The sequence below is a fragment of the Delphinapterus leucas genome, chromosome 1 (assembly GCF_059928025.1).
Source record: "Delphinapterus leucas isolate spDelLeu-1000000601 "Yukka" chromosome 1, BTC_Dleu_Yukka2, whole genome shotgun sequence".
Lineage (NCBI taxonomy): Eukaryota > Metazoa > Chordata > Mammalia > Artiodactyla > Monodontidae > Delphinapterus > Delphinapterus leucas.
Genome location: NC_143129.1, coordinates 164880147 through 164907821, shown reverse-complemented (window position 1 = coordinate 164907821; position 27675 = coordinate 164880147). Strand labels below are relative to the sequence as shown.

Below are 27675 nucleotides of genomic sequence, written 5' to 3'. Positions count from 1 at the left end.
ACTTATGGTAATGGGTGTGAGCTGAGACTGTACTTGCCAGTCTCTAAGTTCTGTATTGGGACACTGGAGACTTCCCTGGAGACTGTAATTCTTAGATTCAGGTATTATCTGTATTTTGAGCCTTGAAGAAAGTAGAATGTAATTTATAAGAGCATGAACTCTGGAGGTTTTGAGTCCTGGCTCTGTTGCAGCTGGATCATCTCCTATCCTCTCTGAGTCTCAAAAGTACAGTATTAATAAGTACAATACTGTAACGTATAATATTAGTACTTACTCGTAGGGTTTTTATAAAAATTCATTGAAAGAATCCATGTAAAATACTAAGTACTGCACCCATGTACAGTTAGGAATAGTTACTTTTCTTGTTTTCATCAGTTAACCCAGTTAGACAACCTTTGATTTTTGTTAGATCCCAAACAGCCCATATTATAAAGACATTACTCAACCAGGGTTTATGGAAGAATTAAAAGAAAAACAAAACAAAACAAAACAAACAAAAAATGAACATCTTATTTATAAGGTTGGGATTTGTGAATTAACTGAAAAAAAAAAAATCTTGGCAGAGATCCAGGTTGCTCCAAGCGGCAGCAGCTGGTGGAGAAATGGAGATGCAATCCTATTACACCAAGCTCTTAGGGGAGTTGAATGAACAGCGGCAGAGGGACTTTTTCTGTGACTGCAGCATCATTGTGGAAGGGCGGATCTTCAAGGCCCACAGGAACATCTTGTTTGCCAACAGCGGCTATTTCCGAGCCCTGCTCATTCACTACATCCAGGATAGCGGGCGGCACAGCACCGCCTCCTTGGACATCGTCACCTCCGATGCCTTCTCCACCATCTTAGACTTCCTCTATTCTGGGAAGTTGGATTTGTGTGGAGAGAACGTGATTGAAGTTATGTCGGCTGCCAGCTACCTGCAGATGAACGACGTGGTGAACTTCTGCAAGACATACATCAGATCATCCCTAGACATCTGCGGAAAGATGGAGAAGGAGGCCGCTGTGGCTGCAGCGGTGGCAGCAGCGGCAGCGGCAGCGGCAGCAGCGCCTCATCAGGTGGACAGTGGAAGCCCCAGTTCAGGCAGGGAAGGGACCTCCTGTGAGACCAAGAGCTTGGTCTCTCCAGCCGAGGGGGAAGAGAGTGTGGATCGGCCCAGAGAGTCCCCCTGTGGTGACTGCAGAGGCTGCCACCCTCTGGCACTGGTGGGGAAAGACAGCCAGGGCAGTGGCTCAGTGGACAGTGACCGCTCCATTCGACCCAAACAGATGGAGCCCAAGGTGGAGTTCGATGCCGAGGAAGTGGAGGTGGAGGTGGGTGGACAGCTGCAGCAGCGTACTGCCCCGCTGAGCCTGGCCCACGGGCAGGAGGGTTTGCCCAGAGGCCAGGCGGTCGACTTGGCTTACAGTAACTACCACGTGAAGCAATTCCTGGAGGCGCTCCTGCGCCACAGTGCTGTCCAGAGCAAAGAGGACACGGACCAACACTTTTCTCGGAGTTTGGAGGGAAGACCAGGTGGTGCAGAAGTAGCAACCATGAGTTCCATGATGGATGTGCAGACTGACTGGTATGGAGAGGACTCAGGTGAGCTCCATGAGCCTCCATCGTCTGCCACTCATTTAGCACGCACTTGTGTGCCCTCTGGTCTCCCACTGTCATCCTCATCACTGGCACTGTCACTCTTGTCATCCTCATCACCACCATCACCACTGCCAGTGTTATCACCATGTTATCACTGCCACCACCGCCAGTAGGTATTAATTGAGCACCTGCTGTGTGCAGGGCATTGCCTCTTCACGTATGTTTGTCTTTTACCTCTGCAACTAGAGTATAAGCATGTTGAGTGCAGTATGGAGACATGGAAAGAACCCATTCTCTTCCACTAACCAGCAGAGAGACTTTGGTTAAATCATGAAATTTCTTTGAACCCTTTTTGTTCAGGAGATAATCACCCCCACCTTGCCTTTCTCACAGGGTTGAGGACCAAATGAAAAGGTTTTCAGAATTTTTTCTCACATATGAGAACATGTTCTATACAGGTAGGAAATGTATCCTTCTTTGTGTCAATCATGGTGCCTGGCCCACGTAGACACTCAGTTAACATGTTGTAGTTGATGGTGTGATTTACTGGAGAATATTTTAGAGTTGAATTTGGTTTCATGTGAGTAAATTTCTTGTATCCTTTGGGAGACTGTTTAAACAGGAGAAAATCAAACAGAAATTTAATAACATGAACACATAGGACAGACCCAGGAAAACTGAGTCTGTCTGGAGACTTTTAATTTCTTTCTTTTTTTTTTCATGTTTACAGTTTTTAATGAAAGATTACTTCATTCCTGCATCTAAATTTCATTTTTAAAAAAATCAAGAATGCTCTGTATGTCTGATTAAAACTTGACTTGAAAAACTTGAAAGTACGGTTTCTGGTCCTCAGAGACAGTGGCTTAACCAGCATGTAAAAGGTAGTGGTTGTTTTCAGTGACTACACTGTGGGAACTTGTTGAAATCTAATTTCCGTGTATATAGTAGCACTTCACAGACTGTGTCCCCCTTTCCCATCCAGCAGCCCCTCATAATGCCACATGAGTTAGGTAGAAGAAGTGTGGAGAAACTGAGACCCAAGAGGGTTTAGTGAGTTTCTTAAGAATGCAGAGCTGGTAAATGTCACAGCTAATACTAGCAACCCTGGCTGGCTTCGTTTCACTCATAAAACAAACTGTGAAGGCAGTACAAGCGGATAGAGGATTTCAGTGCACTGGTTTAGTCTGTCAACCCCTCTGCCTGTAAGCACAAGTATCAAGAAATAGTAATTCAACTGTACGTCACCCTCATTCAAGTCCATCTGTCCATCTGTAGAGGCAGCTTTCCAGCTACAGGGATCTGTGGCAAGGCAGCCATCCCAGCCGCTTGCCATGCCTGTTGTCCGCCAGGTGTTGATTCGGTTCACCTGGCTCTGGGCTACATTTATTCCAAGCACCAAGGCACAGAGTAGGACTGATTTGTTTGGTTATTCCTTTATTTGCTCAAATATCTGAGCACCTTCCTTGTGAAGATACAAAGATAAGTCAGATGTGGCTCCAGCTCTTAAAGAACTGATGGTGTCTTAGAGGAGTTAAGAGGTGTGTAAATGGCACCGTGTGGTCCAGAAGCAGAACTGGCTTCCTACTGGTAGGTCAGAGAGGCTTTATGAGAGTGGCATCTGAGTACTCACTACTATATATAAAAGAGATAAACAACAAGGACTTACCGTATAGCACAGGGAACTATATTCAGTATCTTGTTATACCTATAATGGAAAAGAATCTGAAAAAAATACATGTATATGTATAACAATCACTTTGCTTTACACCTGAAACTAACATAATATGGCAAATCAAACTATATTTCAATTTAAAAAAAAGTGGCATCTGAAGGTAAGAAGAGAAGACATGGGGAGAAATTGTAGTCAGATCATGGAAAAACTTAAATGCTAAAATGTGGGTTTCTATCTGCAGGCACAGGAGAATTTTTAGTAGTTTCTGAGCTTGGGAGTGGACAGGAGAGATTAATTTGGCCTCAGCACATGATGGTGCAGAGATGGGAGGTGAGGGCAGGGAGACGGTCAGGAGGCTGTTACAGTAGTTCTGTGTTCACATTGCTCATCTCTGACACTAGCAGACACTGTCAAAGCACATGGTCCTCCTATAATCTTCTCCCCTGGACCTCCCATCCCCAGCTCCAGCACCTGCCATTGCTTCTTGAAAAGTTCATCTATATCGGCCACCTCCACTGTTTTACTTCCCAATCTTTTCTCAGCCCACTGTGCTCTGACACTACCACCAACTGCCCCTTCCCTGAAACCACTGTCATGAGGTCAGCTATATATTTCCAGGGCCGATCCAGGGAGTGATTTTCAGGTGTTATCTTTCTTGACTACTCTTGGTAGTTAACTCTGATCTTTCCTTCTTGAAATTCTTTCCTCCCCTGGCTTCTGACACTACATGTACCCATTGCTCTTACCTCTGCCCATTCCTTTTTTGTTTTTTTTTGCGGTACGCAGGCCTCTCACTGTTGTGGCCTCTCCCGTTGCGGAGCACAGTCTCGAGACGCGCAGGCTCAGCGGCCATGGCTCACGGGCCCAGCCGCTCCGCGGCATGTGGGATCTTCCCGGACCGGGGCATGAACCCGTGTCCCCTGCATCGGCAGGTGGACTCTCAACCACTGCGCCACCAGGGAAGCCCCTGCCCATTCCTTTTCAGCCTCATCATGGGGTCATTTAATGTCCGTGTGTCAGCATTCCACCATTGCCTTGCTTCTTCAACATCTTATTCCTGTTCATTCATTCATTTAACAGAGATTTACTGAGCACTTCCTATATTCCAGGCACTATTCATCGCAGTGAACAGAAGACAGTCTTTGTCCTCATGGAGCTGATATTCTAGCGTAGGGAGCTGGACAATAAACCAATAAGGACATATATAGTATGAAGAAGAACTAAAGCAGGGACAAAGTTGATAGAAAGTGAAGGGGATGCTGTTTTATTTAGTGTTGACCAGGAAGGCCTTTCTAACAGGTTGCCTTTAAGTGAGCAAACTGTAGAGATATCAGGGAGAACATTCCAGGCAGAGGGAAGAGAAAGGTGCAAAGGCCCAGGTGTAGGATCGCACTCAGCAAGTGAATGAAAGGGACAGCAAGGATGCTGGTGTGGCTGGAGTGGAGTGGGCAAGGCAGAGAGTTGTAGGAGATAAGGTCAGAGAGGTTGAGTGAGGGCGGACTGGGTAGGGTTTTGAAGGCCATGAGAAGGCCTTTGAATATTGCTCTTAGAAGGAAATCCACTAGAGGCTCTTGGCAGAGAGTGACTTGAGATGACATATATTAAAAGGATCCCTCTGGGTACTGTGTGCTGTCACCTCCTAAGTGGCCCTCTTCCTTCCGCTCTTGCTGTCCTGTTGACTAGAGGGGAGCATAGGTGGAAACAGCAGGACCGTTTAGGAGGTGACTGCAATAACCCAGGTGAGAGCTGTGCTCCTTGAATCAGTGTGGTAGCAGTAGAGAGGTGAGATGTGGTTGGATTAGGACTATACTGTCTCTGAAAGGTAGAGCTGACCAGATTTGCTAATGGCTTATATAAGTGGTATGAGAAAAAAGGGGATTAAAGGTGACCTTAAGGTTTTTAGCTTGAGTGATTGATTTAAATGTTATGTTTGTGGTACCTTTTGGATATCCCATTGAAGACGTGCAGTAAGTAATTACATCTATATGTTCGGAGTTCTGGGGAGAAATCAGAGCTGAGATATAAATTTGGGAGTCATTAATGGGTCCATGGAATTTAAAACCTGTATGCTCCATGAACCTATAGATCTAGAAGGAGAAGACAAGAGATCTAAGGACTGAGTCCTGACCCAACATTTAGAGGTCAGGAAAATAGGGGAACCAGCTAAGGAAACTGAGAAGGGGCAGCCAGTGAGGTAGGAGGGAATCAAAAAGAGTGATAGATGCCAAGGGGAGAAAATGTTTCAAGAAAAAGGAGAAATCAACTATGTCCAGTACTGTGTATAGGCAGATTGAGAACTGATCGTTGGGTTTAGTAATGGAGAGGTCATTGATGCGCAGTATCAATGAAGTGGTGGACAAAAGACCAAACAGAGTAGCCTTAAAAGAGAACTCAGGGGTTCTGAGTTCTGGCTGAAAGGGCACATGAGGTTAAGGTTTTTATTAAGGTGGAGGATCTAAAAGCATTTCTTTACTGATGAGAATGATCCAGGAGAGAGGAAGATAAATGATAATGGAAGAGTGAGAGACAATGGATAGATCGAGGAGAGATGGGGGTCCCATGTATAAGTGGAGGGATGGTCTCGCCTTGGATGGGAGGGAGAACAATTCATTCACAGTAACAGGAGTGAAAGAGGATGAGATGTGTTCATATTGGAGGTTGGGGGGTGGCTGGGACCATGTAGACATTCTCTTCTGCTTGTCCCTCCTTCTCAATGAAATAAGAAGCAAGGACAGCAGCTGACAGTAAGGAAGGGGTAGGAGGGGTGGGAGATTTGAGCAGAGGGAAGGTATGAAATAGTCACTGAGAAGAGTGGGAGAGTGAATGAACCAGGAAAATACTTAGGGTTCTTGGGCAGAACCAAGGGCTCTTTTTTTTTTTTTTTTTTTTTTGCGGTACGCGGGCCTCTCACTGTTGTGGCCTCTCCCGTTGCGGAGCACAGGCCCCGGACGCGCAGGCTCAGCGGCCATGGCTCACGGGCCCAGCTGCCCCGTGGCATGTGGGATCTTCCCGGACCGGGACACAAACCCGTGTCCCCTGCATCGGCAGGCGGACTCTCAACCACTGCGCCACCAGGGAAGCCCCCCAAGGGTTCTTTTGATATTATAGTAGTCAGATGGTGATGGTTGGATTGATTTAAAGTGAGACCGGAACAGAGTTGTGCATTTTTTTCCAGTGACGTGAACTTGCCTTGTTTCACCTGCAGAATAGGCAGAGAGTTATATTGAACTAGATGAATACGGATAGAGGGAGACAGTGGACCAAGGCAGCTGAGGGCATATGCAAAGGAGTGATTTCATTGATGGGCTATAGGCACTCAGCTGGGGAAGGAGGGGAGTGAGGACTCGAGGAGGAGGAGGGCAGTAAAATGGAAGTATAGTCCATGGCTTGGACGTCCCGGTAGAGAAGGAACACCTACGGGGTGAGCTGGAAAGACATAAAGCGGTGACTGGAAAGTGGAGCGCCTGAAATGTGGGTTACGGGGTGAGTACAGTTATTGGCAATATCTAGGCCTGGGGCCATGATTCTCATCCCTGTCCGTACATTAGACTGGGAAGGATGCTTTCACAATATGACGCTTGGGTCCCACCCCACCCATTAGCTTGGGATGGGGATTGGATATCAGTATTTATTTTCATTTTAAGCTTCCCAGATGATTCTAATATGCAGGCAGAGTTGGGAGCTCTTTGTCTAGGATTGGGTGGCTGAGGTGGAGTGGAGGATAAGGACTTTGGAAGAAAGGAGGTCCGGGAACAGAGAGGCCAGGGTATGGCGAGGGTCATTCTCGGTATTCACACCAAGAATTATGCCAGGAGTTGAGCCTGAAGGCAATGTGATCAAATCTCCAAGGAGTGAGGGGATGATCTAGGGGCTCCTGGATGACTGTAACAAGGATGAGTAGCAGTATCATCTGATGGGAGGAACTCCAAAAGATCTTAGGGTTTTTAAGGAAGGAGGGAGGGACGGTGGTCTGGAGATGACAGTGAAGCACAAGGAAGACCACCCTCCCATGATCCAGGGTGTCAAGGCAGTGGGTTAAGGGAAGCAGGGTGCTTAGGGGAGAGCCAGACCTCAGTTAAAGCAACCACTGTAATCCGCTGAGGGCTCTCAAAACTGTATGCTTCTCTTCTTTCCCTGAGCTCCAGATTTATCTGTCTAACCCAGGTATTCCCCCATGGATGCTCTGAGCCTGCCTCAAACATCGTAAAACCCAAACAGACCTCCTCGTCCATCCTGCACCTGCTTTTCCTCCTGTGTTCCCTGCCTCGGTTTATTCCACCGTCACCCACCAAGTCAGCTAACCCAGAATCAGTGTCATTTAGAATCTTCTCTTTCCCTGCTCTCTCCTCCCCAATGTGGTCATCGAGTGCTATTAATTTTACTTCTCAAACCTTTCTCCTTCTCTCCACCTCCACAGCCCTGGCTTTAATTCATGTCATCGCTCATCCCCTCCCACCTGGACTTCCTGCCTTTAATCTTGCCTCTCTTAAATCCTTCCCCTGCATTATCCCCAGAGGGATCCTTTAAAGGTCAAGTCTCACCTTGCACCTTCCCAGCTTAAAACCCCACCTGCTTAGAGAATAAAGTCCAAGTTCCTTAACATATCAGCTTTGCAGAGGCAGGGATTTTTGTCTTTTCTGATCACTGCTGTATCCCCAGGGCTTAGAACACAGCCTGGCACATCATAGGTGCTCAGTATAAATTTGTTGAATAAATGCATGAATGTGACCTTCTTGACCTTTCCTTGGCTTCATTCCTCATCCCTCTCCACCCCACTTAATATTTTATATTCTCATTTACCTCTGTGCCTAAGCATGTGTTGTTCCCCTCCCTGAGATACCTTTCTCTTTCTCAAACTCCTAGTGAACTCCTATTCATCCTTTAAAACCTTGCTCAAAGGTCATCTCTCATGTGAAATCTTCTCTGAACTCCAGGAGAGAATTCATTACTTTCTTTTCTACATTTCTTCATCACTTTGAACTTTGCCTGTGTTATATTATATTGTATGAATTTGTTTCCATGTCTTTCTCTCCTGCTAGACTTAACTTCTTGAGGGAAGAAACAGGTATCTTGGTAAAGATGCACCTTGACACAGTGCCTCGCATGTAATAGGCATTCAGGTGAACTGTTTTTTTTTTTTGGAGCAATCAGATCATAAGAGAGGAAGGAAAGTGTTGCGATAATTCATACTTTTCTGATGGAAAAATAGTTAACAGTTGTTTTTTTCCAAGGATTAACACTGGACCCATTTTACTGAATGTTTTCATAGTTGGGAAGAAGGTGATAGTACAATGCCAGGCTGATGGGGATAAATGACGGGAAGAGTCCACAGTACCAGAGGAGTGAGCAGGAAACTGGCATCTCAGCACCAGTGTGATCAGTGACAAATAAATAATCCAACATATATATGCAGTGTTGAGCCATGAGCTGCTGCTTTTATTCTGGGAAACAGATTTTGGAGTCACTATAGATTACGCAAAATGTTAAGCATTATCAGGATGGGAACTAGAAACTAAAGAGAATAATCTTCATCTGTACATAGAATGATGTTGGGTTCTCACTTGACATTCAGTTTGCCATACTTTTGGCCGCACCTCAGGAAAGGTAAATCCCTATTAGGTGTCCTGAGAAGGTCCCAAAGAAAAGGAGTTACTCCCGTGTTGAGAGAGACCACAAGAGCCTGGCCAGCTTAATCAGAAAAGAAACACCGAGGTGATGATGATGTGACAAAAATGGTTAACATTTATGAGAGCTTACTATATGCCAGCTGCTGTGCTTTAGGCATTACCTCATTTCATTATTACCACAATCTTATGAGGTGGGAACTATTATCATCCCTATGTTACAGATGAGTAAAGCACAGAGAAGTTAAGTGAGATGTGCAAGGTCACACAGCTGGTAAGTGGTAGAGCCAGGACTTGAACTCAGGTTTCTGTGCCTGGAAAGCTTGAGTTACTAGTGCCTCCACATATAATATGATGTGATCAAAGTCTGTAAAATTCTGAAGGGCATGGATAGAGGAGACAAATCTTGGAATACTACAATAAGGGTAACTCAGGAAACTTGAAAGGAACAGTTTTTATACATGTGGGTGATAATCATGTTGTCACCTTAACGGGTGTATGAGCAAGGTGGAAAAAAAAGAGTTCTAAAAAATTTAAGTGAATTTTTAAGATATTTGATGATTTCAGATATATAGAGTTAATATGAACTCCAAACAATGTAGGGTCTGCGTCATAGCAAACCACTTCTACACATGTCTGGAAGCTATTATTAGGAGCTGCTGTCAAAGAAAGCATGAATACTGACCCAGTGGTCTGTTCCATCATAATAGTTTTTTCAAACTTTTGAGGATCATTAAATCAACTCAGGAGGTTTATATTAGCCAGCTCAGGCAACCATAACAGAATACCACAGACTGAGCAGTTTAAACAACAGAAATTTATTGTCTCACAGTTTTGGAGGTGCAGAGTCCAAGATCAAGGTGCCAGCAGGGTTGGTGTCTGGTGAGAGCTCTCTTTCTGGCTTGCAGACGACTGCCTTCTTGCTGGTCCTCACATGACCTTTCCTCTGTACAAGAGTAGGGAGAGAAAGCCATCTCTGGCATAGTTTCCTCTTCTTATAAGGACACCAGTCCTACCAGATTCAAGCTCTACCCTTACAACCTCATTTAACCTTAATTACCTCCTTAAAGGCCCTGTCTTCACATATAGTCACATTGGAGGTTATGGCTTCAATGTATGAATTTGAGGGGGATGAAATTCAGTCTAGAACAGGGTCTCAATCATTACTGTTCTAAAATGAAATCAAAGAGAATAGACATTATCAGAGTGAGTATTATTTTGGGAAGCTTTTCAAGTTGTCCACATGAAGATATATGTGTTCTGAGGTTGTAATATAAGCTGTGTTTTCTAACTGTGAGCCACAGAGAAGTTTCAAAGCTGAGGCCTTACAGCATTCCTTGCAATCTTATATCAGAAGCCCACCTTCTCCTCTGGCTGACTGGGAGCCAGAGTGGCAATTTGCAGACACTGTTTCGCTGTTAGCTGCTGGTGGAGTTGGGGTCCTTCTTCTCGACCCGGGCTGGTCGAACTCCCCTGCTCTGGATCCCATCCATCGGAGGGCGGCCAGTGTTCTTGCTGCTTACAGTACCATTTGGTTCCCCAGGTGGTGTGCTGGTGGTGCCCATCAAGCTACACAAGTGTCCTTTCTGCCCCTACACTGCCAAACAGAAGGGCATCCTTAAGCGGCACATCCGCTCACACACGGGGGAGCGGCCCTACCCCTGTGAGACCTGCGGCAAGAGGTTCACCCGCCAGGAGCATCTGCGGGGCCACGCGCTCAGCGTAAGTGGAGGAGCTGGCGGTTCTCTCGGGACGGTGGGGTGGGAGTGGCGGTGGTTCATGACGTTCGTCTAATGTGAGGGCAAGGCCAGTCTGTATTTCTCTTCTCTGTCCACTGGGGTATTTCCAGAGAATTTTAAACATGTATTTCTGCTACTAAATTACACCTGGGTTGGTGGCACTTAGAGAAAGTTAAAACTTATATGGTAACAGACTAGTTTGCTTAGGAGGAAAGTTAAGAAAGTTTAGACCCTAGTCAGGGACACTGAGGCTTAGACAGGGGATCGTGGGTCTGTTCCCTGTGGTGTGATGCCAGAGGTAAGCTGCATTCTCGGTTTCCCACCCAACCTCAGCACCCCGGGGTGGGGAAGAGATATACTGCCATTTATAGGGCTACCTGTGAGCAGCAAAGATGACCCAGCCCAAGCGGACCTCCCCTCCCACTGGCTGCCGCCTAGGATTCTGTCTCCCATGTGAGTGGGTGATTCCTACCTGCTAAAAAGCATTCAGGCCATTTAGAAAGGCATTGCATTTAAGATCGTCTTTGAGCAAGGCAATCAGTCTTTGGAAAATCCAACATAAAAATGGTTTGGATTTCAAAAGACACTATCAAGAATGTGAAAAGACAACCCACAGAATGGGAGAAGAATCTTTGTGAATCATTTATCTGCTAAGGATCTAATAACCAGAATATATAAAGAACTCTTGGGCTTCCCTGGTGGCACAGTGGTTGAGAGTCTGCCTGCCGATGCAGGGCACACGGGTTCGTGCCCCGGTCCGGGAAGATCCCACATGCGGCGGAGCGGCTGGGCCCGTGAGCCTGCGCGTCCGGAGCCTGTGCTCCGCAACGGGAGGGGCCGCAGCAGTGACAGGCCCGCGTACCGTAAAAAAAAAAAAAAAAAAAGAATTCTTATAATTCAACAATAAAAAGACAACCCAATTAAACAATGGATGTGAATAGACGTTTCTCCAAAGAAGATAAACAAATGGCCAATAAGCACATGAAAAGATGCTCAACATGATTAGTCACTAGGAAAATATAAATCACAGCCACGATGAGATGCCACTTCACACAAACTAGGATTGCTATAATAATAATAAAAAAACCAAAAACAGATAGTAACAAAGTGTTGGCAAGGATGTGGAGACACTAGAACCCTCATATACTGCTAGTGGGCATATAAAATGGTGCAGCCACTGTGGAAGAGAGTTTGGCGGTTCCTCAAAAAGTTAAGCATAAAGTTACCATTAGGACCCAGCAATTCTACACAAGAGAACTAAAACAGACATTCACACAAAAACTTGCATACAGATGTTCGTAGCAGCATTATTCATAATAGCTAAAAAGTAGAAACAACCCAAATGTCCATCAACTGATGAATGAATAAACAAAATGTGGCATATCTATACGATGGATACATTTTATTCAGCCGTAAAATGAAATGAGTTCCTGATACATGCTACAACATGGAACAACCTTGAAAGCATTATGCTATGTGAAAGAAGCCAGTCACAAAAGGCCACCTATTATGTGATCTCATTTATATGAAATATAAAAAGTGGGCAGACCCATGGAGATAGAGAGTAGATTAGTGGTTGGGGCATGGGGGATGGAAGAGGCATGATGGTTAATGTGCACAGGCTTTCTTTATGGAGTGATGAAAATTTCTGGAATTAGATGGTGGTGATGGTTGTACAACCTTATGAGTATACTTAAAACCACTGAATTGTACACTTTAAAAGGGTGAATTTTATGGTATGTGAATTATGGTTTTGAAAGAATCCAGATTTAAGATAAGTACAAGGTTACTGACTGCCTCTGCTCTCAGTGCTTGCCCTAGCATACTTGTCTGAGAGGGGCCTTACCCCAAGGCCTTAAGTTTTTGTTTGTCTTTTTTTTTTTCTTCAGATTATATCTCCAGTCCATCTTGACAACAATAGGTCCCTGGGTACCTTTAAGATATTTCATTGGTTGGAATCCTCATTCCCTCTATTTTTCCACCTCGTATGAGGCCCAGTCTACTGCAGCCCAAAGACGTAGTCTTCAAAGGCTCCATCAGGTTGCAAGAGTCACATACACACTCGGGTTGGCTCAGGCATTGGGGGTTTAGCATAGGAAGCCCTGGAAACCTCAGGGGAAGCAGGGACATAGGTCAGGATGTAACGGCAACTCCAGCAGCCTGGGTATTGTTGTTGACCCTTCTTCTGCATCAGCCTCTCTCTGTCACTGCCTCTTGTGTGTATCCTGCATCCAGAGCTCTCTAAAAGAGAGGCTCTGATTGATTCACAGATCCCCTATTGGCTGGAGTTCCTGAAAAGTGCATGCATTAGAAAGGTAGCTCCTTATACAGAGGGGACCACTGGGACGGCTGCCCTCATAAGGAGCTGCACGGAGTAGGAGATCAGGTTCTCTTTTCTAGTATGCAAAGCTCTTTTCATAAGTAAGGAATGCATTTACCAGTGAAAAAATCAAGGGTGAAGCATCTGCTGACACTTTTAGAGAATACACTGTCTGGCAAATCTGCCTTCCTAATGGCTAAACAATCCAGGGTACGTAAGAGGCCATGCCTAAAACCCTAGTCGGTTCACTGAGTGCCCTTTATGTGCCAGGCACTAGGGATATAGTAACAAATGTGACAGAGGACAGAGAACACGAATGAGGATAGTCCGTGACCTCTTGGAGCTTAGAAGCTAGTGAATTTTACCAATGATTTGTTAGAAATAAAACAAAGGGAGAAGTATAGGTGAGACTATATAGCTGGGGGACCTAATCTGGCCTGGAGTATCAGAGAAGACTTCCTTGAAAGTCATTAGTGGGAATTCCCTGGCGGTCCAGTGATTAGGACTCTGAGCTTTCACTGCCGAGGATGCGGGTTCCATCCCTGGTTGGGGAACTAAGATCCCCGTAAGCTGCGCGGCACAGCTGGGGGGGATAAAAAAAGGCATTAGTAAGGAGGGAGGGGTGACCGTGGGGAGGAGGGCACACTCCACGCATGTCCGATGGCCCTGGGGTGGAAAGGACCTTGGTGAGCCTGAGACTGGCAGAGAGAGCAAGAGGGAGAGTGGTGAGAAATGAGACTGGAGGGTCAGCCAGGGGCCATGTCTCATGGGGCCCTGAAGGCCATGACTCAACCCCTTTTCTGTGACATTTACTGTGCTGGTGATTTTAGGTCCATAGGTCCAACCGTCCAATTATCTGCAAGGGCTGCAGAAGAACCTTCACAAGTCACCTGTCGCAGGGGCTGCGGCGCTTCGGGCTGTGTGACAGCTGCACCTGCGTTACAGACACACATGATGATGATGACGAATTGATGCCCATCAACCTTAGCCTGGTGGAGGCTTCGTCCGAGAGCCAAGAAAAGAGTGACACGGACAATGACTGGCCAATCTACGTGGAGTCTGGTGAGGAAAACGACCCCGGCGGAGAGGATTCGGATGATAGACCCCAAATTCAGCCCAGCTTATCAGATGGAGAGATGCTTACGTAGCAATAAATTAGTGGAGAAGAAGGTTTAGAATTTGTTCTTGCCAGTTCTGTGGTTGAAAGCCACCCTTTTTCCAATTTTGTGCAACCCTGAGAAGAACATTTTTTCACTGTTATTTGCATTTCTATTAGACTACATGGTGGAGGTTGGATTCTGTGACTCAAAGGACTTTTTAGTGCCACCCTTGATTTCTGAAAGCTTTCTGAGTGAATCAAGGTTGGCTCTGAGGCGTCCCGTTTTTCCTGCCGTGCATCCAAACTCTGGTTTGAAGGAAGATAACAAAATCTCCATACTTTTTTCATAGTGTCTCAATCTTTCTGCATTCCTGTGTCGTCATCCTCTTGCTCTGAAAAGGTGGGCAAGAATATATTAAGTTTTGAGATCAGTCTTACTTCTGCCAAGCCTCTTCTAATGAATTCCGTACTTTAATTTTCTGGTGATGTATTAAGGAGAAAGTTTCCTTGATATAAGGCAGACACGGTCGTCTGGCTATATGACTGTAAAAATTACTTTCTAAATCTAAGATTGCAGTTTTAAAGGCTGGGGGTGTTTATGTGCAGACAAGCATGGAAATGAGCTGAAAGTTTCCTTATGGCACTGTGACTTGCCCCGTTGAATTAAATTTTAAGTTAGCCCCGGGAAGGGAGCCTGAGAGCCCAGGTCTGGGTGGTTTCCCTGTCTGGCTTGGGATTTAACAATTCTGTGCACACAAATAACCTGTTTTATGATCATAAAACAAGGCATTTGGGCAAAACTCAAAATGCTCCTATGCGTTTTCCAGCCATTTCCAAGAAGCCACTGCTGTGTAACCTGGAAATGCAGCCACCACTGTTCGTTTATGAATAGAACTTTAATTGGAGAGAAAGGGTAAGCCAATATAAGCAAGTTATATGTCTAAATTGTTTACCTTTTAAAAGATCCTTTGGAGGGAAAGGGAAGGTTACTAGAAGAACAGGTTTTTAAAACGAGTCTGCTTTTCACCCACTTTGCAGCCATGCAATTATTCTAACAAAAGAGACTGTATTTCTTTAAAAGTCTAAAGAGCAGGAAATATTAGGGATTAAAGATATTTAAGGCACTTTCATAATTTTGTCTTATGTTAAAGTATCCAAAATGAATTTTCTTCCTTTAATTTTACTATAGTTGTATTTCAAAAGACGGTAAAAAAAAAAAAGAAAAAAACCACTTTCCTTTCTGCCTCTTGAACAAAAAGAGATAATCAAAAAATTGTAAACTGGCTTGTAAATAAATGTTAGCATTGAAGGGTTCAGAAGGTGTTTAAACTGTACTTCTCAATAGAAGTTAGAACCCTAGGATGGTGCTAGCCCCAGAGAGCAGCTGAATTCTTGGACCCCAGTCCACACAGTAGGACCACACATTGGCCTGAAGTAGACTGGAAGTTTAAAAACCGGTCTATTAACAGAGATAGTTGGAAAATTATTGTTTTAGATCAAGAATTACACATTGAAAATTTTCAAGGACCAGAAACACTTCTTACCAGAAATGAAAATATTAGTGTTGTTTTAAAAGCAGGACCTTAGCAAAAGGGAAACCTAAAAGGAGGTGTAGAAGATATACTTTGCAGGGAGTTATGTTTGATATTTTCGTTGTCTCCGTTCAAAGCATTTCTGATGTTTTCATATGACTTTTCTACCTCACAGTTCAACGCTCTGCCTGCTTTCTCTGGCAGAGCAGTGATCCTCTCTGGTGACCCCATAACCTATTCACATCACTGGGTGCAAAATAAAAAATTTTACATTAGAGATTACACTCTAAGACAGTGATTTTCAACTGGGGGTGATTTTGCCCCCCAGAGTACATATATCTGGCAATGTCTGGAGACATTGGCTGTTTGGAGTTTGCGTGTTGGCATTGGGAATAACTGAATTCGGTCACTGAATTCTATCACTTTTAAAGGAGATACTTCCTCTGTGTGGACTATCAGATAATAAACTGTCCTCAGTTTTAAATTTATGTTCCCATTTGGTGGTCAGTATTTATAATCTGCACAGTGTTTTTGAGGTTTAATTTGTGGAGTTGGTGATATTTTTATAAGTAAATTCACAGTTGGGCCCAACGCAGACCATTAGTGATTTAGTTTATATTTGGCATCTTTCTGGCATATTCAGTCCAAGTTTGCAAAGGGATTTTTTTTTTCTAATATTACATATACTGCATGGATGGGAACAGGATTTTTACTTGTAATGGGATTGAAAAGTGGCACCCTTGCGAAGTTGTTTCTTTTGGGAGAAGGGAACAGGCTTTCACAGGGGTTGGAAAGGAATATAAATAAGGCCTGGATCTGTAATACCTTTAGAAATGACATAGAGCATCATGGCTTCTGGTCATTTGGCAGAAAGATGCCAGTCTGATGTAAATATTTTGGTGGTCACTATACTTTGAACATTCCTTAAGAAAGCTATTGACCCAGTGGTCTGCAGAATGTTATGAAATAGAGTATCCTGGAGGTTCAGAATATTATGAAGGGTTTTTTAATTTTGTTGTTGTTGTTAATTGATGTTGTAATAAACCCCACGTAGAGAAAGGCAACAGGCAGGGCTGCATGCACTGATTCTGAGGGCGGTGGGGAGACTGGAGTGGCCTTTGGTCACTTGAATTCTTACTGTTTCATTTGGACGTCTAGGTTTTTCTTGTGTGTCCTTTGTGCATTGACAATAGAATTATCTCTGTGAAGTGTAATATAATAGGGTAGAGAGGGGCAAGGGCATGGGGTGGGTGAGAAGTTCCTGTTACGCTCTGTTTTGAGCATTACCACTGTACTTCCTGTCATTGTTGGTCCTTTGTAACTTGCTTTGTGCTTTCATGTGTTCGCGCTGTCTTTTAACCCCAAAAGGGGGTGCTTTATTCAGTTGCTTATGATAGGCAATGTTTTCATTGATTTTTGCTCAATATTTCCACCAAATATTGCTGTGTTCCTCAAACGTTTCATTAAAGCTATGAAAATTTGAATTCTTTTCTTCAAATAATGCTTCTATAGAGTTAAATGAAAAGTTGTTTGTTTGGCAAGGGTAGTTTGGTTGGTTTCTAATACGTCCTAGTTTTCAAAGGTGACACTAACTCACACCATTGTGATCAGATGGTATGGAAGCTTCATAACTTGAGGAGGACATTTAGCATCTGTTCTGACCCTCCAGATGGATAATTTTACTACTGCCAATGCTTCATTGACAGCTGTGGTTTGGGGAAACAATTTTTATATCCATCATTTGATATTTTGGCCCTCTGTCAGTAGCATATTAAAAATTATTGGGGGTTAGGATTGGGATTATGTGTTCAGATGAAGAAGGTTTAGCAGTAACAAGCTTGGGGATTTTAAGGGAAGGCATCAGTTTGAGATATATGTCTTGATCGTGTGTAATGGATATGGATTATCTGTCATGCAGACTGTGAAGGGTATGATTGGGATTTTTTTGGAAGCAGAAGAATATGCCAGACAGTTTCACTTCTTTCTATTATCCATAGTCTCTGAGGAGCTTCTCCTGCCACCAGAAAAAGCAAGCAAATAGTAATATAGTGCCCTCCAGGGGTCTACTTAGGCACAATAGAATGTTTAGAAACATTCAAACTCATAAACTACCACAGCAGATTCGCTTAGAAGGACACAGGATGGGAAGCACGGGTCACCAGCAGGGCGGAGCCAGTTGTTGCTCCTCCGTCGGAGTCCCTGCATCTGTCCCTGTGGTTCAGGTGCAAGGAGACAGACCCACATCGGGCAAGTATGGAAGCTATTCTGGCTTAAAAGCCTCTTGTCCCATGGGGGCAAGTATCTTTTATAACAACTCCATAGAAATAACTTCCAGGGTCCCCACAAGAGACATGTCTCTTCCAAGAGTCACTGTGGTTCAGAAGCCCAGAGGTGTGGCTTCCTATCACGCATTTGTAGTTCTCCCAGTCTGGATACAGTTCACCAGTTCGGGGTCATTTCTACCATATGTCATGTTGCCTAGCAACATGGTTGATATACTACTGTTTATTAGGTTGCCAGGGGAACAGAGCTAGAAAGTTAACCCAAGGTTAAATTCTCACACAGAAGGGGAAAAGGTTTTGTTAATCCTTTACCAAACGGTATGCTGAGCGATTACACAAGAGTTACTGCACCTAGTTCCTATGAAATATAGCCAGAGGAATTTCCTGTTAACATGTAGCCCACACCAACTCACTTTTCCTTGAAGAGTGTTCATTCTCTGTGCTTAGCTACTGCAAATTTTGCTGAGGTATGTGTAAGAGTTGGATAAATGGTCCCGTCAAAATTATCCCATCAAAATGTCTTGTATCCTTTGGTGCTACTCAGAGTAGGCAGGTATAGTATAACATACTATAGGGACATCATTGAATGGAAATTTCTGGGGATCCTATCAATCACACTTTGATAGGAACCTATGTCCACCTGGCAACCACCAAACACTAGGCTCTTGATAATGGTGCCTCTTATTACTGTATCATGTGATGCTACCCTTGCCTGCTTCTGTTGCTCCTGGAAGAGCAATAAGTGAGGACAGCCAGTTATTTATTCAACAGTTATTCAATAATTATTTATGGAGTCCTTATTATGTGTCAGGCACTGTACCCCTGATGTACTGTCAAGGGTACATCAATGAACAATTCCTGTCCTTGCAGAACTTGCACTGTGTAATCAGGGGGGCCAACAAACAACACAGTTTGGGGTGTGACAATAGGGGCAAGGACAGGGTGCCCTGAAAGTGCTTGGGTAGAGCAACCAGCCCAGTCTTAGAGCCTCAGAGAAGCCTTTCTTGTCTAAGCTACTGTTGTTGTGGTCCTTCCCATCCAGTAAACTTGCTTTGGGATACAATTTATAAGCAACTTAAATAGTTTCTGACATTTCCTGCTTTTTCCAAACATGGTGACTTTGGACATTAACAGTGTTTAAATTACATGCTTCATTCAGGTATATAAAAATATTACAAAAATTCAGAATATCCTAGTCGTTAGAAAATATGCATCAGATGCTGTGGGTTTTTGTGTGTGTGTGTGTGTGTGTGTGTGTGTGTGTGTGTGTGGTACGCGGACATCTCACTGTTGTGGCCTCTCCCGTTGCAGAGCACAGGCTCCGGACGCGCAGGCCCAGCGGCCATGACTCACGGACCCAGCCGCTCCGCGGCATGTGGGATCCTCCCGGACCGGGGCACGAACCCGTGTCCCCTGCATCGGCAGGTGGACCCTCAACCACTGCACCACCAGGGAAGTCCAGATGCTGTGGTTTTCTTATTCAAGAAACAACAACAGGGACTTCCCTGGTGATCCAGTGGTTGAGATTTCGCCTTCCAATGCAGGGGGTTCGGGTTCGATATGTGGTCGGGGAGCTAAGATCGCACATGCCTCACATCCAAAAAAACCAAAACATAAAAAAACCCCATAAAACCCCCAAAAAACAGAAGCAATATTGTAACAAATTCAAAAAAACCCTTAAAAAAAAGAAAAGAAACAGCAACAAATAATCTACCAACAAATAACTTCTCCACCCCCTGTAATAAGTTAGAAGAAAGGTATTGTTACTGTGACAGATGTGGAGGAGCCCTATTGCATATGAATCGGGTCTTGGTTGACCATGTAAACTAGTTAATTCCCAGACCAGATAGATATGGAACAGAACCATTAAATCAAAGGATTTGAGAAATAGAAAGGACTTTGAGGATAGTCTCCTCCAGAGAGATTTTACAGAGAGATGAAATGACTAGTTTTTAGTTCCCACACAGCTAGTTAGCATCAGAAACCAGATCCTGTCAGGCCAACGCTGATAACAAACAAACATGTTTGGGCAGGCAGCAAAGACCATCTGTAGACAGCATTTGTTTCCTCGGGTACCCAACAAACTAAAACTACAGAAGAGGAAATGGCTATTTTAGCCTCATGTGGCTTTGTGTGATCCTGGCCTGAATTCTTGTAATGCTTAGACAGGGAGGGGGGAAATCACATGTTGAACATGAGGGAGTTAATTTAATTTCTTTTCCTATAATACCCACACACATATATATATATTTTTGATTAATTAATTTATTTATTTTTGGCTGTGTTGGGTCTTCGTTTCTGTGCGAGGGCTTTCTCTAGTTGCGACAAGCGGGGGTCACTCTTCATCGCGGTGCACGGGCCTCTCACTGTTGCGGCCTCTCTTGTTGTGGAGCACAGGCTCCAGACGCGCAGGCTCAGTAGTTGTGACTCACGGGCCTAGTTGCTCTGCGGCATGTGGGATCTTCCCAGACTAGGGCTCGAACCCGTGTTCCCTGCATTGGCAGGTGGATTCTCAACTACTGCGCCACCAGGGAAGCCCCCACACACATATTTGAAACAGCATAACCACCATCAACACACACACACACACACACACACACACACACACACAGCAAATCGAAATTTTATTGTCCACTTATCTAATATGTATCAGGTATTTGATATTAATGTACTCACTTTGTAAAAACTTCCAAATTAAAAAATTTACATTATCTTGAAATTACTTTTGCCAACTTCTCTAGCAGATTTTTTGAAATATAAATTGGGTATGATTCCGGGAAGGTGACAAGGACAATCATATTTGAAACAAAAACCCACATATTTTTAAGACAGCAACCCATATAATATTATGGTATTGAGTGAAAATGTATTTTAAGTATTTCTTGACTCAGTGGATTTTTACAAATCTACTGCAAAAGCTATTTTTACTTAAAGTTCTGTGATAATATACAAAAGTTAAAAGTAAAAAGATTAGTGACTTGACAATCTAAAAATATGTAGAAGCAGTGATCCTGGTTGTTAATGATCTCAAGATTGGGATTAAAATTAATGTAAATCATCTTTAATTTGGTTAAATAAACCTGGGGGTAAACAGGGAATAATCTCAAACTAAATTTTTGTTTTGATTTATAAAAAGTCAGATTAAGACACCTAGTGACAAATTTAGAATAGGAACAGCCTCCTCTGGGTTCAAGGAAAAGTCTTTCGTTCCTTTATTGCTCATTTTGTCTTCAGAAACAAATGTAATTTAACTATTTTCTGTACCTCCCAGATTTAAAATTGACCCAAATTAGATAACTGCAAGTTTTACAATGGCTAAGGTCAAAATGGTCAAAACAGTTTCTTTAGAATGAATGAAATATATTGAGGGTTGAGCTTCTCACATGAATGAGTTAATAATCCTTCATCATTTAAACTTAGTTAACTGGTTTTCTCAGGGCAATTATTTTACATGAAATTTTATGAATATAATATTAGTTAAGAAAAACCTCCCACAAAACAATGAGAGCTATTAAATAGAGCTCTAAACAGAAGCTTCCATCAGCATCCTTTCCCACCTCTGTCCCCTGGTATTGGGACCAATTACTTCCTTATATTAAACAGTTTCCGGGCAGAGTATTCCAAGCCAGGACGTTTTAGATTCTGTGAAAGAAGACTGACCACCCCTTGATGAGTGGGTGATGTGGGATGCAATATAAGCAAAAGCAATGTTAGATAACACAAAAATCAGAAAAGGTGCAGCCTTTCTAAGTGCTTAGGTCTACAGGCATACACTTTCCAACAACTCTTAGAAGAAAAATAGAAACTGACTTTATCTCTGGCTGCCAAGTTACCAAGTGGATTAGTTCCTCTAACAAAGGCATTTGTCAAAACTATCAGGAAAAAAAAAAAAAAAGACAAATTTGGAGGTGATCCTGACCATTAAAACAATAGCAACTGATACCTTTTTTAAGGAGTGGGAAATTTTCTGCTTTTTAGAACCGAATTGGTCTTGATGTTATAGTGGTTATGTACCAGATCTGTTTATATGATTCAATGTTGTCCCCAAGTGTGTTGCTTTGCCATTTTTACTCTTTATATATAAAGAACTACAAATAAGACAGAATGAAGTAATAAATTGGTGGATAGAATCTATATAATTTAGATGTGACTTCTCATTTCTGTTGTTTTGGCATTCCATTTTTAACAAATCTTTAAGTCATGTTTTAAATATTATTTCTGCTTAAACAGTTTCAAATATTTATCTTCTGAAGACAGGAAGTTGGTTCAGTTCTGGCAATGTACTGATATAATTTTACATTTTAAAAAATGTTAAGGCAGGTTTATTTAAGATTGGCTGGGCTCGCTGCCAGCTCTTGAGAAAAGCATTTACAGCCTGTAGATTTTAAAAAGATTCCCCCATAACAATGTAGAACTGCTAACACTATATACACTTTCCATCTGTTTGAAGACTCATTTTCACTTAGTAATAAGCAAAAAAAGTTACTGTCTAGAGCAGAGGTTGGGTCAGATCTGCTTGCTGCCTGTTTTTGGCAAATAAAGTGTTCTTAGAACACAAGCTCACCCATTCCTTTCCGTATTGTATATGCCAGCTTTTGCGCTACAGGGGCAAAGTTGAGTGGTTGCAACAGACACCTTTCGTCTACAAAGCTCAAAATATTTACTATCAGAACTTTATAGCTTGCCCACTTGTGATCTAGAATGTTGGATGGGACGTGAGATCTGTTATTCCTTATGTGGAGATGATGGAGATGAGGTAGGTTCCACCAATATGGTGAGCATCACAAGCATTTAAACCAATCTGGGTATGTATGAACCAATCTGTGAACATCACTAGGATTTAAACATGTCTCGTATGTATGAGAGTCAGTGAAAGGGCACAGCTGATGTGTATGAAGTTTTGGGGGGAAGTCGCTGGAAGGATCTGACCAGGAGAAAAGAGAGTCATTTTGTCTCAGCTCCAATGAAGTACGCCTGAGCCTTCAGTGTGAGAGCTACAGGCAGAAACTCAGTGAGTATGATCCAAGATCTTGGTGAGATGCTGGGAGCTCAAACTTCACTGCTTTGAACATCTGATGCCAAAGCTTGAGATGGAGTGGGAGGGCAAGAGCACTGACTGCTCTGCACTTCTGTAACTCTGCACTTCCTTGATGTATTCTTAGCACAGCTGTGGCTCACAGGCAGTAGCAAGAGAGGTTAAATCCAGATGGACAGGGAATTCCCTGGCAGTCCAGTGGTCAGGACTCCGCGCTTCCACTGCAGGGGGCACGGGCACTAAGATCCTGCAAGCTGCGTGGTGTGGCCAAATAAATAAATAAATAAATAAATAAATAAATCCAGCTGGACAGCCTCTAATGGTGAGCACTGGAGGCAGCTGGGATGTCAGCTTTCCCAGGCACCCCTGAATTCAGCAGCAGCAGACATCCAAGTGCCCCTCTTTGTCAGGGCACTTTTGGTTTCAAGGAACAGGCACTCAAGCAAGCTTAAGACAATGGTCCTCAAAGTATGGTTCTAGGACCAGCATCATCCCTAGAAGCATTCTGCTTCAAGCTAAAGTTTGAGAACAGTTTTAAGAGGATTTATTTCAAGAGTAAAATGAGCGACATTATGAGTGTTCTAGGAGAGGAAGTCAGCAGATCACCCAGAATTAGAAAGTCAGGACTGAGGCTGTTATGGTCCTTGTCCGCCTTGCTGTGCCTATGTGAGGCTCCCCAGCCATTCTCAGACTAGCTTTTTTTCTGCCCATTTATCAATTCTAAATGACTGCCCCAGCCCCTACCTGTCCTTCAGTTAAAATCCTCCAAAGGAAAACACCTCAGTTTCTGCCCAGCAAAGGATGGGTTCCCTTGGGTCACATGGTAACTTGGGCAGAGGAGGGCTCTGGCTGGAGATGAGGGTTGGGGGTCAAGGGGTCAGGGGATATTATTTGGATGTTACTTGGGTGGGTGATGACAGTATGAGAGGCAGAGCCCCTGAGAAGGGGCCTTAGAGAGGGCAGCTATATTGACATATATGTCTCCTATACCAAGAAAGTTAAGGCAGACAGGAAATTTTTTGGGAGCGTGCCTCATACAGCTCCAAGAATTCCGAGAATCAATGGGAGGAAAGCTGCAGAGGGCTGTTGTGTTTTCCATTAGAAGGGGAGCAAAAGTCTATTTAGTTATATACCCAAAAGAATTGAATTTGAAAACAGGTGTTCGAACAAAAACTTGTACGCAAACATTCTTAGCAGTTCTATTCATAATAGCCAAAAGGTGGGAACACCTAAATATCCATCAACTGATGAAAGGATAAAAACAAAATGTGTTGTATGCATACAGCAGAATATTATTCATCCATTAAAAGGAATGAAGTTCTGATACATGCTACAACATGGACAAACCTTGAAAACATTATGCTAAGTGAGAGAAGCCAGTCACAAAGGACATCGTACTGTATTATTCCATTTATAGAAAATACTCAGAATAGGCAAACCCATAGAGACAAAAAGCAGAGTAGTGGTTGCCAGCAGCTGGTTGGGGAGGGATATAACCACTCAGATGTAATGGATGGTTTCCCTTTGAGATGATGAAAAAGTTCCGGGACTAGATAGTGATGATGATTGTACAACACTGTGAATATATTTGATGCCACTGAATTGTACTTTAAAATGATAAATTTTATACGCATTTTACAAAAAAAAAAGTCTATTTAGTAGGACTCCCGTTAGGTATTCCCTGGAGGGCGTCGGGGCAGCCCCGGGACTGGCCCGCGAGCCTCTCTGCTGGCTCAGGCGCGGGCGGATGCGCCGCGGGCTCTGGCCCCGGGCGGCTGCGGCGGCGGTGGCGGCGGGATGCGGCCCAGGTGCGGCGCCCCTCAGAAGTCCCCGGGGCCCGAGAGCGGCGGGAGGCGCGCAGAGGCGAGCGGGCACCCTTTGCAGCTTCGGGCGCAGGGGCTGGAGACGGTCACAAAGGAGACGCGGCCGTCCGGCTCCGAGGACCCGGCCTCGGGGCGGCAGCAGGGCGGGTGGTGGCTGGGCGCACCGCTTCCCGGACTGCGCGGCCGCCACGCCCTCCCGGGCCCGGCCGCGCTTCAGAGGGTGTGCGGGACAATGGCCGCGCCCTCCGGGCCGCCCCCGCCGAGCGCCACGCCCCGCTGGCCTCTCGGCCCAGCTCGGCCGCGGCCTTGGGAAAGGCGGGAAGGTGCGCGGAGCCACCTGGCGGCGGCGGCGGGAAGGCGGCGCGGAGCCTGTGCCGAGGACTGTAGCCGTCGGGCGCCGAGGACTCCCAGAGGGTCGGCGTCTGGCCGGGCTCAGGCTGCGTGGCGAGTGACGAGCGGCCCGTCGGATGGAGCAGCGGAGGTGGTGGCGGGTGGGAGGACAGGCCAGCTAATCTGTAGCATCTCCCTCTCTTGGTTTTGTGTGTCTCATCTCGACTAGATTCAGGCTATGCGTTTAGGCAGGACTCTCACAGGACTCTCAATGCGTTCTTCTCAAAGCATCACATCAGTGGACCACTGTGTCAATTTGTTTCATTACTGATGACGTTCATTTTGATCCTTGATTAAAATTATGTCTGCTGAGCTTCACTGTAAAGGTGCACTTTTCCCATTTGTAGCGAGATACTTTGAAACTATATACATCACGCATTTCTCATCAAACCGCTAAAATTTTATTCATTAATTTTTCCTTCCAGTTTTTTTTTTTTTTTTTTGCGGTACGCGGGCCTCTCACTGTTGTGGCCTCTCCCGTTGCGGAGCACAGGCTCCGGACGCGCAGGCTCAGCGGCAATGGCTCACGGGCCTAGCCGCTCCGCGGCATGTGGGATCTTCCCGGACCTGGGCACGAACCCGTGTCCCCTGCATCGGCAGGCGGACTCGCAACCACTGCACCACCAGGGAAGCCCTCCTTCCAGTTTTATTCAGATATAATTGACATACAGCACTGCATAAGTTTAAGGTGTACAGCATAATGATTTGAGTAATATACATCATGAAATGGTTATCACAATAAGTTTAATGAACATCCATCACCTCATATAGATATAAAATTAAATAAATAGAAAAAATATTTTTCTTTGTGATGAGAACTCAGGATTTACTCTCAACAACTTTCATATATAACATACAGCAGTGTTAGTTATATTTATCATGTTGTACATTACATCCCTAGTACTTATAACTGGAAGTTTGTCTGTTTTGACTGCCTTCATCCAATTCCCACCTCCCCCCCACCCCCTCAAACTCCCTCTCCCCTTCCGATAACCGCAAATCTGATCACTTTTTCTGTGAGTTTGTTTGTTTGTTTTTGACGTATAATTGACCTACAACACTATGTTAGCTCCTGTTACACAACACAGTGATTAGATATTTCCATACATTTCAAAAATGACCACCAGGATAGGTCTGGTTATGATCTCTCACCACACAAAGGCATTACATAATTATTGACTGTATTCCCCACACTGTACCTTTCATACCCGTGACTCATTTATTTTGCAACTGGAAGTTTGTACTTCTTAATCTCCCTCAACTATTTATTTTATTAAGCCATACGGACTCATGGCTTCCTGCTTATTCATTGGGCTGTAATCTGTTGCAATCATTTATTTTAATACTCAAAGTATCCCAGATTTGGCCAGTGGAAGCCCATTGAAGCCAACTTTTGTGTCCATTTGATGTGTCCCTATAGTTATTTGAACACTTTATTCCTTTCTTACACAAGATGTTCCAGGCTCATCGTGTCCTTTTTTCCTGCCCCAGCCCTAGAATCAGATACTTCTCCAAGGAGCTTTGGTTCTTTTTAGTGGAGAACAGTTATTTAGGAACCAAAATCTGGATGCATGGTGTGCTCCTTGCTTATGAAGAGTTGCTGTTTTCAGGCCCTCTCAGTGGATATTTCCATAGATGCACAGATAAACAGAGATAGATTGACATACAGGTAAATCCAATTCCAGCCCGACAGCACAGAATTCATTCTAATTTTCTCCCTCTTACTGATTTTTGGTGTATGTGCTGTTAAGGGGAATACTAGTACATTTGTCCTTTCAAAAACTTTTATTTCCATCATTAAAGTATTCCTATCAATAAAATCTGAAACTACCAAAAACTGCATGGAGGAAAATCAACCATCTTAGCATTAAAATGAAAAACAAAACCCACATTCTGTATATTTACTTTCAGCTTTTTCTTTATGTGTAAGTCTCCTCTCTAAAGTTATAGGAAATCATACCGTGAATACAATTCTGTACCTGCTTTTTCATTTAAGTTTGCAGGGATAGACAAATTACAGCCCACAGGCCAAACCTGACTCACTGCCTGTATTTTTCCATGAACTAAAATTGGTTTTTAAATTTTAAGTGATTGAAACAAAATCAAAAGAGGAATACTATTTTGTGACATGTGAAAATTGGATGAAATTCAAACGTAAGTGTCCATAAATTGTTTCATTGGAGCACAGTCATGCATATTTATTTATAAATTGTCCATGGCTGCTTTTCCCTATGACAGCAGAGCTGAATCATTGTAGAAGAGCTGTGTTGCCCGCAAAGTATAAAATACTATTTGGCCCTTTACAGAAAAGTTTGCTAACCCCTGAAATGTTGTATTTTAATCACATTATTGAATTAGCTGCTAAATCTGTGCTTTGAAGCATTATTTGAGTGACAAAAATAATACTTAGCACATTTTAGGTGCTTAATAAAGGAATTTCTTCCAACTAATTCAGGAAGAGAAGGGAATAGGAGGAAGAAAAGGACGAGGAATAATGGCTGTTAGACTTGTCTCTTTGCAGGTGTTTGCTGAACTTATTATTCCCAACTAGAGGAAAAGATGTCTTTTCACTGGTCATTAA

At 43.8% G+C, this 27675-nt stretch overlaps 1 protein-coding gene across 1 annotated transcript; it reads left to right on the top strand.

Moving 5' to 3' along the window:
- Positions 1-446: 446 nt before the first annotated feature.
- Positions 447-15965, top strand: ZBTB8B (zinc finger and BTB domain containing 8B). Its single transcript, XM_022575102.2, has 3 exons — positions 447-1581; positions 10418-10596; positions 13764-15965. The coding sequence occupies exons 1-3, from the start codon at positions 603-605 to the stop codon at positions 14079-14081; spliced, it is 1476 nt and encodes a 491-aa protein (XP_022430810.2). The 5' UTR covers positions 447-602; the 3' UTR covers positions 14082-15965.
- The last annotated feature ends 11710 nt before the right edge of the window (positions 15966-27675 follow it).

Coding starts and splice junctions, on each gene's coding strand:
- ZBTB8B (XM_022575102.2), top strand. CDS start 603: ATGGAGATGCAATCCTATTACACCAAGCTCTTAGGGGAGTTGAATGAA. Junction 1,582..10,417: donor CTGGTATGGAGAGGACTCAG/GTGAGCTCCATG, acceptor TTGGTTCCCCAG/GTGGTGTGCTGGTGGTGCCC. Junction 10,597..13,763: donor TGCGGGGCCACGCGCTCAGC/GTAAGTGGAGGA, acceptor TGGTGATTTTAG/GTCCATAGGTCCAACCGTCC.